This window comes from Solanum tuberosum, unplaced genomic scaffold (assembly GCF_000226075.1).
Source record: "Solanum tuberosum cultivar DM 1-3 516 R44 unplaced genomic scaffold, SolTub_3.0 scf00086, whole genome shotgun sequence".
In the NCBI taxonomy this organism is placed as follows: domain Eukaryota; kingdom Viridiplantae; phylum Streptophyta; class Magnoliopsida; order Solanales; family Solanaceae; genus Solanum; species Solanum tuberosum.
In genome coordinates this window covers 184275-196307 of record NW_006239010.1, presented here as the reverse complement: position 1 = coordinate 196307, position 12033 = coordinate 184275, and the positions used below count along the sequence as shown (strand labels likewise).

General features: G+C 36.6%; 2 protein-coding genes across 2 annotated transcripts; one reads left to right on the top strand and one right to left on the bottom strand.

Moving 5' to 3' along the window:
• Positions 1 to 1088: 1088 nt before the first annotated feature.
• On the top strand, positions 1089 to 6103 carry LOC102605512 (peptidyl-prolyl cis-trans isomerase FKBP20-1). Its single transcript, XM_006346648.2, has 6 exons — positions 1089 to 1214; positions 3161 to 3294; positions 4641 to 4774; positions 4854 to 4933; positions 5567 to 5659; positions 5766 to 6103. The coding sequence occupies exons 2-6, from the start codon at positions 3186 to 3188 to the stop codon at positions 5908 to 5910; spliced, it is 561 nt and encodes a 186-aa protein (XP_006346710.1). The 5' UTR covers positions 1089 to 1214; positions 3161 to 3185; the 3' UTR covers positions 5911 to 6103.
• Positions 6104 to 9790: 3687 nt separating this feature from the next.
• LOC102605063 (E3 ubiquitin-protein ligase RING1-like) lies at positions 9791 to 11788 on the bottom strand. Its single transcript, XM_006346647.2, has one exon. The coding sequence runs from the start codon at positions 11451 to 11453 to the stop codon at positions 10269 to 10271; it is 1185 nt and encodes a 394-aa protein (XP_006346709.1). The 5' UTR covers positions 11454 to 11788; the 3' UTR covers positions 9791 to 10268.
• Between the last annotated feature and the right edge of the window lie 245 nt (positions 11789 to 12033).

The window sequence follows — 12033 nt, the reverse complement described above, 5'->3', positions numbered from 1 at the left end:
TGAAACAAATGAAGGAAAGCTCTTTAAACTTTCGAGTGAGCATACACTTACTAAGTGTTGCTTTAATCGGTAGGCGGGTTAAGCCCTCTACTTGCACTATATACCAATTTTGGGTTTGGGGGGAGGGGGGAGTTAAGAGCTTCCTAATAAAAGTGATGACATGTTAGTATTCAAATTCAAGAAATTTAATTAAAAATAAACAAATAGTTATTATTAAACTACAACTCTTGTTGGTCATTTGAAACTTATTCATAATTTTTTTTCAAATTGTTGAATGACTTCCGAAGCTTTTACAAAGAATAATCCTAGTGAAAATATGGGACAAAATCCAAAAAATACCATGTTTAACATATTATAGTTGACATATAATTACTATTTTTTTTCCTCCAAGACAAATAAATAAATTCTATCTTGAAATTTCAAAAATTAAGTTTAATAGGGGATGCAAAAACACTCTATGGAAATATTTTTTATTTTCAAAGCTGGAAGAAAGATCCAAACTTAAGAATAGAAGGATCTTATCCCTTCCATAACAAATATTGGTGATTCTTAAAGGAAAATTACATGGTTAAGCAAACATATACTATTTAGTTATTAGTCATCATAGCTATGGTTTTAGTTAATTACCACTTGCAATTAACATTCAGTGATACTTACGTGGGTTGGGGTTTCGAGTTTGTATAATTCACACGTTTGTATAATTCAGACGTTTGTATAATTTAATTTGTATACATTTTGTATAATATAATTTATATAACTGTTTAAAGTTCAGATATTTGTGTTTGTATAAATTCATTATTTCGAGTTTATATAAAAATATTTCAATTATACAAACGTACTCGCAAATTATACAAACCCGCGAATTATATAAACGAGACAGCTTAAACTGTAGCTACAACCCGTAAATATGCAAATTATAGCTATGGAACATAGTTAAGTTTATTATAGTAGGTATTTGCGAAAATTTCCCTTTTTAAAAATAAATCTATACAATTGTAATTTTACCTTGTTTGGCAATATTGTGATTGGGCCTGTGAGTTGGGCTTATGGATTTCAAGCCCATATTCCTCTTTTAGCTTGTTTGCGTTTACAACAAGCAATTGGATTCCAATTTGGGATCCGAATTCCGATTGATTTTGCCGTCCAATTTCAGATGACACCGGAGTAACTCTCCTCTGCCGTTTAATTTTTTTAATCTCCGGCGAAATTGAACTGTAAGTTATCTCTTTTTGTCTCCTGAGAAGGAAAGCCTAACATTTTTTTGTGCATTATAATGTTAATGGTAGACAAATGGTTAATTTGATTGCAATGTTTTTTGCACTCTGAACTAGTAGAAATTTTTCTTGCGAATTCATCTGAACCTAGTAGAAGTTTACCAAATTGTAACAAATAGTAGGTTGAATCTCATAATTTTAGAAATACAATGAGTTCAATGCTAAGTATCTTAAAGGTTGAACTCATAAAGTTTGAATACTGGATTCGATTGTGTCTATGTTTACATGTTAACTTGCACTGCCAACACTGATCAATTTTCAATCACCCGTTGACTATTAAAGATTTGATGTTTGGTTTCTCTATAAAAAGATAATTTTTTGGTATGTCAATGCTAGATTTGGATTAGAATGCATATGGACAATTCATATAGCCGACCTCAACCGATTGGGGATTGAGGCGTAGTAGTTATTGTTGTTGTATGTATTAATTTTATCATTAGAAAGTACAGATTAGGTGTATAATTCGTACTTTGTAGAAATGAGTTTATTAGGAGATTGAAAAAGATAAAAAGGGTTTTTTTAGTAGGACATTTTGTGCAAGTCACTTGATAGCTCAAATAACGACATGGATAATTCCCAAATTATGTTTCAACAAAGGAAGGCATATGGCATGTTTGGTGAAATTCAGCTGGCAAAACACTTCCAGAGTTTCCATATATCAAAGTAGATGCTTTAGATCTGTGTAATTATCTCTAGGCCTACTTGTTGAAGAAGAACCGTCCTTGGGAGTGGATAGAGAGCTGCCAAAAAACCTTCAGAAAGCTGCGTCTATGTTCCAAAATGGGGCAACTTAAGGCGCACTCTTCTAAAAGAAATGTTATGATATAAAGTGGGCTGATCATCCGGGGAAACGAGGCACGCTCTCTTGGAGTCAGCATATTATTGGCCGCAAATGAGAGAGAATTCCAAAAGAAAAGAGAATGAAATTTCAGTTTCCCCATTGACCTGCGTAAAAGATTATTCAATATAATTAGCTGTCAGTAGTGATAGATTCTATTTATTTTGATTATATAGCTGTGAACTCCCCCTTGTTTTCACTTATATGGCTAGCTGTGAAGTGGGGGTCAGATTGTGGGATTTATGGGTGAGAAGGGGTCCATGTGATTGCAATCAAAAGCTAGGTATTTCAGTGGAGAAGGGTAGAGGGCGGGGCTCATTACCCAGTGAATTTCAAATTGCGCATCATTGCCTCTCTGGAATTTGTCGGTTATACAACAAGGAGTCCATGTGACTGCATGGACCTTGTGCACATTGAGAATTTATCCGCGGTCTGTTGCTAGGGTTGAGTTTCTTAGGAGGTCAGAAAGAATGATCTAAAATGAGAAATTCAAACAAAAAAAGGAAAAAGAACTCTCATTACTGAACTTCCATGTTATAAATTTCTTTTATTTTATGACCGTGGTGTCCAGGCCAGCTTTAACGCACCTCGACTAATTCTATAATTATTAAAAGGGAAAAAGTTAAAAATGCTGAAAGACATAATTGTTGGTCAAACTAGTAGTTGAGTTCTTATAGGCTTTGCAAGAGAAATATGATAACTTTGCAGTTCAAAAGTTCCAGCCATGCCCATTAATCTTACACAAAGTGTTACGTAACTCTCTCTTTTGCCGTACCATTCTTCATTATGCTGGTCTAGTTTCTGTTTGATGATTTAAAGCTGGTTCAGTTTTAGAACATTTGCATATTTAGTGACAATACGTCTTTGATGTAGATAAATGCTCCCATAATACAGTTTACGGGAAAAAACTATTGTTCTTTAACTATTTCCTTCTCATAACATTCCCATTCATTTCCTTCCCCCTTTCTTGTGTGGTTTAAGCAGTTAGTTGCTTATATAATGTGAATAACGTCCTCTGCTCATGACTTGAGTTGATGTTCTTTACCAGCCAAGTTGCTGAAAAGTTATATAACATGGGTGATGCAATTGATTTAACTGGAGATGGAGGTGTTATGAAGAAAATTGTGCAACGATCCAAACCTGATGCTATTGCTCCCTCAGAGAGTCTTCCTCTTGTTGATGGTATGGGTCACATAGCTTGCTTTTGACATTTAACATAAAACGTCTACATTCTTTCTGTTTTGTGTTGTATGTCTCTGTTGCATTCACTTTTCTCATTTTCTTTTTGGCATGTCTCTTATAACAGGCTACTTGTACAGCTATTAGGATAACACTTGAATGCATAATGAGCCTTTACCGTGTAACTATAGCTCTCATGCCATTACATCCTTCACCCATGCTGTTTGAGACTCTAAATACATGTTGTGTCTTCCTTCATTGGTATGCTCAATAATCACCTCTCTCAAACATTGTTTTAAATAATCCAACCTCTACAATCATAGAACCTTAAGAGAACAAGATGTGTATACCGTTACTTCATGGGTGTACAGATGTCAATACTTTGCAAGGGGAGAGTGTTGTAGTTACTGCCTCTTTGCAAGGCAAGGGTGCTCCTTGTAACATCAAAGAGGAAAGCAAAACATATTGCTTAATTTATTGGGGTAAATGGAGAAAGTATAGCTATTCAAAATCTGGGATATGCTGATGTTGAAAAGCAAATAGGCCTTCTTTCTTCTTAAACTTGATGGTTAAAATACTTTAAGAACGTAGTTTATGGCAAAGAAAGAAAAATTGAGTGAGAGACTTGAATTGGATAAAAAGAGATGTAAAGATCTGAATTTTGAAGCAATAATTTCTCAAAAGTCACTGTTAGTACATTTAATACAGTTACTGCTATAAATTAGGCCTCAATTGGGAGCTCCAGCTATTCTGCATCCATCGTCATGAAGTTCAGCGGATAATTCAAATGCCGTAATAGTATTCCATCCCTAATTCAAGAGTGATCATTATTAGATTTTGACAAGTGTAACTGTTGAGGAAAGTTTTGTTTAAAATAACCTCATAATCTGAGGTCTTTTTAACCTGAAGAAGTCTCAGACTGTGCTCTTCCACTTATGAACTGGAAATTACATGTTTACATACATAAGCTTCTAAATTTTGTTACTCCTTAATGCTTGTGACTGAAATACTAGACACCGATCAATATTTTGTATTAGAAAACCAAGTAATTTTGTCCCTGGATTGACCTATGCACTACTAGTGTAGCCTCAGTGCCTGCACTAATTCTCTTCTGGCAACAAATAAAAGAAAAAAGTTCAATTTAAGCTTAGTACTCTGTTTTGTGATCCCCATATTGAAAATGACCATTTTGTCCGTTCCATCTATCTTGTTTCAGCGATCTCATCTTCAAAATCACATTTTCTTAGTTCCTAAATAGCGCATATTTCTTTTTATTAGTTCTTGAAATAGCTACATCTTAGTCAAGATTCGGCATATTAATCTTTTCCTGTTTTTTGGTAACAAAACAGTTCATTATGAAGGCACTCTTGCTGATACTGGTGAAGTATTTGATACTACCCGTGAAGATAATACAATTTTCTCCTTTGAGATAGGCACTGGTTCTGTTATTAAGGCTTGGGATGTTGCATTGAGGACCATGAAGGTTGATATGTTCTTTAACTTGCGGTGGTTGTACATTGAGTTTAAATTAGCGCTCAACTTTTTTTAATTTGATCTTCCAGGTTGGGGAAGTAGCTGTAATTACCTGCAAGCCAGAGTATGCCTATGGAAGTGCTGGGTCCCCACCGGATATCCCCCCCGAGTAAGTTAACTCTGTAAATCTTTTTTACATGCTGCAAGCGTCTCATGTCATGAAATAGCTGATAGTACCCTCAGGTGCGATTGACACCGAACATAGATATATTTATGCAAACCCACTAAAATGAACATATATTAAACTCCAATTCATAACTTTGGGAGTATGATAAGCTTAGTTCTAAGAACTTAAAGTTAAAACCATTAAGTTTAAATCTTGGATTTGTCTCCGTTATGAGGTTTTAACTGAAGAAGAGAATTCGTGCTCCTTCTCCTGATCCCAACATTCATATGTACTCTATTAAGAAAGGGGATTAAAAATAACAATGTTTCTTTATTAGGAAAATGGTCATGGGTCCACTTTGAACCATGCAAAATAAAGTCCCTCTACTAAATGGTGAAACTCTAAACCGGTCTGGGAGCCTAGGGTTCTGTAGATTGACTTCACCTTACCTGGGCATCCTTTTTAGCATTTCCATCTCATCAAGTCACTAAGACCAACTTCCATGTAATTCCAGCACTCCCAGCATGTTAAAGCAACATGACGTTGATTGGTAGCAAGACAATCAATGTTTTGAGCTGGGCGGGACAGTGTTCTTTGTGGTAATCTAATTGCTGAGTTTGAAACATCTTAATACAGGGCAACCCTTGTTTTCGAGGTTGAGCTGGTGGCTTGTAGACCACGTAAGGGTTCGAGTGTCAGCAGCGCTTCAGATGAAAGGGCTAGGCTGGAGTAAGTGATCTCTCTTTCTGTTAGCTCGAAAAACATGGTTTGATTCTCTGTAAGAAGCAACTGAATGGAATTTCGACAAAACAATTGTTGTCACTGTATTAAACAGGGAACTAAAGAAGCAAAGAGAAATGGCAGCTGCAGCTAAGGAGGAAGAGAAGAAGAAGAGAGAAGAAGCCAAGGCCGCAGCAGCTGCTCGTATCCAAGCCAAACTTGAAGCAAAGAAAGGAAAAGGGAAGGGCAAAGCGAAGTAAAAATCGCCATGTATTTATAATATATTTATACACTAGTAGCATATACTCGTAGATCGTATAGAAATACCTGATGGTGTTAAATATGCTAACTCGTATTCCTTTTGCTTGATATTTCTAAGCTTTCATATTGTTATAAGTTACCATATGGTTGGGATGGGATACCTCACTTTAACGGGCAAAGAAATTCCCTTTATTTTTGAATTGTTTTATACAAATGCCTTGGAAGAGAGTATTTTTCGAATTAATCAGACTCTAATGAGAATACCGGACACCATTTGGAAACGAACAAAAATGAAGAGTAATTGTAATTTTCTTGAAAAAAGACAATGGACAAAACTTTATTCCAAGTACAAAGTTGATTAACTACTTTAATTGTATGTAAGGAATAATTATTATTCTGTCATGAAATTAGAGCAAGCTTTTCCTATTATTCATTGAAGCAAAAAAGTGGTGGTCCAAAAATATTAATTTACGACGCCAAAAATTTGCCACTTATTCTTGGGAATGTTTATTAAGAAGAGACAAATCCCATGATTTAAGGCCCTTAATTTCCATTTAATTAGCAAAAATAAGCTGTAAGGATCCAAAAGAAAACTAAATTTGTTGTCATCACATGACACGTTCTCAACTTTTTGATATGATTTGTCATTCCATAGATGTTTAATTTATCCTCTTAATAATAACAGAGATTATATAACCAAAATGAAGATTATAATGTCCAAAAGATCTTTTATTTCTCACAAGAGTGTATTCACTAAATTTATATAAATAAGAATATGATTAGAAAGTCAATTTTTTTAATTTTTAAGTGGAATGTTAGATTCATGTCACCTAAGCAAAATTTGAATAGACTTTCATCATTTATATGCCATTTTCCAACATCATTAATCAACTAACCACTTTTTAGTTTATAATAAACGAACCCCGTATGGGGAGTTGGGAATTATATTACAAAAAATCAAAATACAAAAAAGTAAACGCAACAAAATAACAAATTTTTTTTGATGCCCACTACATAACATATAAATAATTTTAACCTTAGACGCAATGTAAATGTTCAATAAAGGAGAGTCAAATGAATCCCCTCACGTCCCCTAGCTTCGCCCATGGTTGATGTCAAATCAGTTTGAAGTCGACTAGATGAATCTTCACGAGTCACAATCATTTCATTTTAACACATCGCAATTCAATAGTTGAAGATTTAAATTCTGTTAACCATAATCACAACTTATTGGTATCGCCTATATGAATTCTTTTTCCACCCAAGTACCAAAGGTGAGCTAAATTTTCACCAGTAACATACTCAAATGCCAAGGCATGCGATGCAGTTGATAGTGGCGTATATACGCAGATTTGCACCCCATCGTCCTCTTCCATATCAAGAAAACGAAACGACAATGTAGGAAACATCCAACGACAACTTTTGAATCTAAAGGAGATACAAAAGCAAATGCTTAACGACATCCGGCCTTACGCTTCCCTTTCTTTATCAGAATTCTGGTCATCTCTGTCCTTTAGCAGAGAGCCTCAAATGATCTCCACTACTATAATTTGATTGTATACAATTAACCAAAGGTCCACACAGCTCATGGTCCACTATAATACATCAAACATACCATGACAATCTTATAGAAAATGAACAAACCTGAGTGTGTATTAGGACAATGGAGGCCACATATAATTGAGCTTAAGCAGACAGCAGCTAGCAGGTCCCTCAGAATATGGAAATTCAGTTGCAAAAACTTTCCAAGTCAAGTCTGATTAGGTTAGTCCCACATTACCTGTCATCACAAACTATTAAACAACACCACCATGCTTAATGGAGTTACTTTAGAAAACAAAATATTGTATCAATCAGATACTCTTCACTTGAAACAAGAACTAGTTCTTATTCTTAGCAGACAGGGAATGCACCAAAACATACTCACTGCCCCACCAGAACACTTTTCCATAGAATATCTGTCACTTCCCACCACCAACGTGTATCAGGCAAATCCGTTCAATAAAGTTTGAGACATCATGGTGTTGAGCCGACTTTATTGATCCGCCACACTCTAAAGTGTGTACCCCACTAGACTATTAGGTCCCCTATCCTAAGAAATCACTAAAGTACTCTATAAACTAGCCTCTTTTCTTTTCTTAACCAAGAAGATTTGTCCCTAACACCTGTCTTCTTCTCAGAGGTTCTCAATGTCATCTTAAAAGCATTCATTCTACCATTAGAAACCTTCTTTTTATTTATCACCAGAGTACAATTTACAATCCCACTCAGCCTAGATGACCCCATATGTTATACAGGTCTAATTTAGTAAATTAAAAGAGCTTGCTGAGGTTCTCAAACTATAACTTTAAACAATCCAACTAGTGGTCCAAAAATCTCATTAGGCTGTTGTCAAATAGCCATGTATTCTTCTGAATGTTTCATTCAAAAGAGACAGATCCATTTGATGGCCAAATGCAAAGGTGAAAATGTCCCAAAAATCCCAGTTTCTTGTCATAACATGGAATAGTGCAGACTATTAACACGAATGACAATTACATAAGCATTTAACTCACTAATGAAAGAGCCAAACTCATTTGGTTCAGTATACAAGCAAACGTTACACACCAGGAATAAGACGAGAACATCAATTAATAACCGGACAATCTGCCAGATAAGCGATAACTAATAGTACAAGATTTAGGCAGTCTGTTTGCTACAAAACAGAATGTCTTTTGGAAGCCTCGTTTCTGCCAAGATGTATCATACGCTGAGGAATAATACGGCTAAGAATCTACTTGTCACTCTTGAGTTCATAACTAATCAAAGCAGCTCATGCTCCACATCTAGCCATACATGAAAACCTACAATTTCCACCTTAAGAAATTGAACAAAGGAGAACGTGAACAATCACTCGTATTATAAACTATATATAGGAAAATGGAGATATCACAGAGTTAAGCTATACCCTGTCATTACAAATTAGTATAAAACTCAGTTTTCTGCCACCATCCCAAATGGAATCACTTTACAGAACAGCAACAATAGCATATCCAGCATAATCCCACAAAGTGGGGTCTAAGGAGGGTAGAGCATATGAAGACCTTACCACTACCTTAGATAGAGAGGATGTTTCCGATAAACCCTTAGCTCAAGAAAAAACACTTCAAAGCAATATAGAGAAAGAAATAACGGAAATGATAACCACACCAGACTATTATAGGTCCCATCCTAATAAAATGCTGCTAGGGCTCTTTCGACTTTGCCTCCTCTCTTTTTCAAAGTATTCTAATTGATACCCAGCTCCACTTATAATTCATATCCAGGAGGATTGAGCTAGAAACACTCTTCTGTCCTGAAAAGTTTCCTCATTGAATACACGTCTACAAAGTCTTAGACAAGAAGGCTGGAGCTACATCAGGCATGCATTTCACCACTGAAAGACACTTTTTTAATCAACAAATGGATTCTTATGTAACGCCTATCAAAAAGTTATTAGGTTCCCACTTTGCACAAGATTTTACCCCCTTGGGCCATAGGCTCATTTTATCAATCAAAATCACTTTAACTTATCGATAACCTGTAACTTTCAAAAAGTAAATCAACATATCTATCAGCCGGTTAATTGATGTTGCCATCAGAGTATGCAATAATGGCCTGCTATTTCGACATCATTTCACCTTTCCATGCTGTAACTGATGCTTACAAGAGTTTATCACCTATGAGTCGACACCACTTAAAAAACTTCCCTCCCAAACCGAAACACCAAGAATACAAACGTTCAACATTAATCATATTAAGCATATGTACAGAGTCTTATCCTCTGCAGAAATCAATCAACGATAGTAGATAGCTTTCAAACTTCTAGAAATGACATCAAAATGTAGAGAACAAAGAGAATTCTGCTAAAAGGAACAACAATCTACAATTTATAATAAGGTTCAATGACCAATTTGATTACATGATCAAAAGTAAGTCTCTTAACTATCAAGACAAGACTAATTGCAGGGTCCCTATTGTGGGACGTACCTGAATTTCCAAGTAAAAAAGAAGCCATGATACAAGAAACTGAGAATTCATGTAAGTTTCATTAGTTCCAATAGAATTATCGAACAAGCGGGGCTGAATTTAAAAGACACTAAATCATAAAAGGGGACAGATAAAAGAATAAAAAGGAAGAATTACACTGCAGGGAGCCAATTCTTACACTAATATATTCCAATGTCATCCACCCCTGCTATAGGATCTTCAACTCATTTGCATAAATATCATCTTAATAAATATCAAAAATAAATTCTTGCGTGCCATTGAAGAGCCAGCATTCACTTCCAGTGTATTTACAATGATGATAAACTTGTCGTGTCCACCGGTACTCAAGTTACCATCTTCTAACTCCATTATTAGCTTCGAAACCCCAGCCTCTGCGCCTTCTTGCTGTAGCAAGAAAGACAGATGACATTGAACTACTTCTGCTCTGATTTATCCTAGAATCTGAACTAGAGCTTGACCCTGATGAACCAACACCACCGAAACACGAAAACAAGTTGCCAAAAAACCTCCTAAAGCCACCACTTTGTCGCGATTCGCTTCCTCTAGAACCCCATGAAATCCTCCTTGGAACTCCATTATTGTTATTATTATTAAAACCACCATCCATTTCAGTGAATACAACCGGAAGAGCTCTCTCCCCACCTCTCCTACCTAACCTCCCAACAGCAAATCCACCACCAGGTAATCTCCATATGGTCAATCCAACAGCTTCCTCCACCTCATTATTTGTTGCTACACTCTGTTCACTCTGTTCGCTTGGTGCTCTATTCGGATCGACAACATCCCGACTCTCTGAAGGCAATTCATGCCTACAAACTGGACACGAATTGCGCAACGAAAGCCATGGGAGTATGCAATCTGAATGGTATAAATGCTTACAGGGCATTTCGCGGGCCTCAGTGCCTAACTCGAATGCCTCTTTACACACTGCACAACAAGATTCAGTAACAATATGAGAATGAATTATCTCAATTGTTGGCAACGACTCAATTGCAGCTTTTGAAGCTGGTGGATTCTCTATTCTTCCAATACCATTAGCTTCAATCTGTGCTAGCTGATCCAAAAGCCTATCGAAACCTGACCCGAGTAAAAACTCAGACATACTCGTAGGTAAAGGTCTCAAACCCGACCCGGTTCCATCATCATAATACAGTTCAAACCCCCCTCCACCGCCTCCACCACCTTCCCCTCCCGCGCCACCTCCATTGGTAGAACCACGAAGGACTATCACAGGATTAAACGGCGACCGGTCACCAGTATTCCTCCGGTTCCTACGAACACCCGGACTTGACCCGGAACCATAACCCGAAGCAGGAGACTGCTCCGTACTCCGCGCTGCCGTCTGCATCACCGCCGGAGGGATACGCCGACGCCGTGACCCGGACAACGTGGATCGGGTCGGAGCCTCAATTTCTTCAACAAATCCCGTGTTACAATCAGGACAAGCAATCGATTCCTCGCTCCATACTCTGTAAAATCTATTGCATCTATAACACCAATACGTTGACGACATCGAAAAAAAATCTGAACTTGAAATCCAAAAGTCAATCAATACAAAATTCCCACAACCCCAGAAACAAACTCTTCAAAACCCACTTTCAGATCCAAAAATTTCACCAAATCAACAACTCCCACAACCCCAAAAACAGATTCTTCACAACCCAGTTACAGATCCGAAAATTTCAACAAATTAACCTCATAAAAGTGAACTTTAGATCAAAACCCACCAAGAAAATAGCAAAAAACTTTGACTTAGAATTGAAATTGTTGAGCAAAATTTGAAAATGAGGGAATATTTTAGGATAGGGAGAGAGAGTGGGGGAAAATGGAGAGATGGAAGGAGAAAGAGTGGGGGTGAAGACAAATATAAGGAGAAGGGATATAGAGGCTATATTTTTGGGGGTGGAGGGTAAAATAGGAAAAATATGTGCAATTGATGACTAGGAGTATGACGTGTAATTGAAGCTGGCATTTATTGACACGTGTTAGTGGAGAAATAGTGTGGGAAATTTGGTCTCGAGCAAACTACTCTCCATCCCACTATTTCTATAGTCGGTAAAATTATCGTTTTATTTATTATTTTTTGGTCTAAG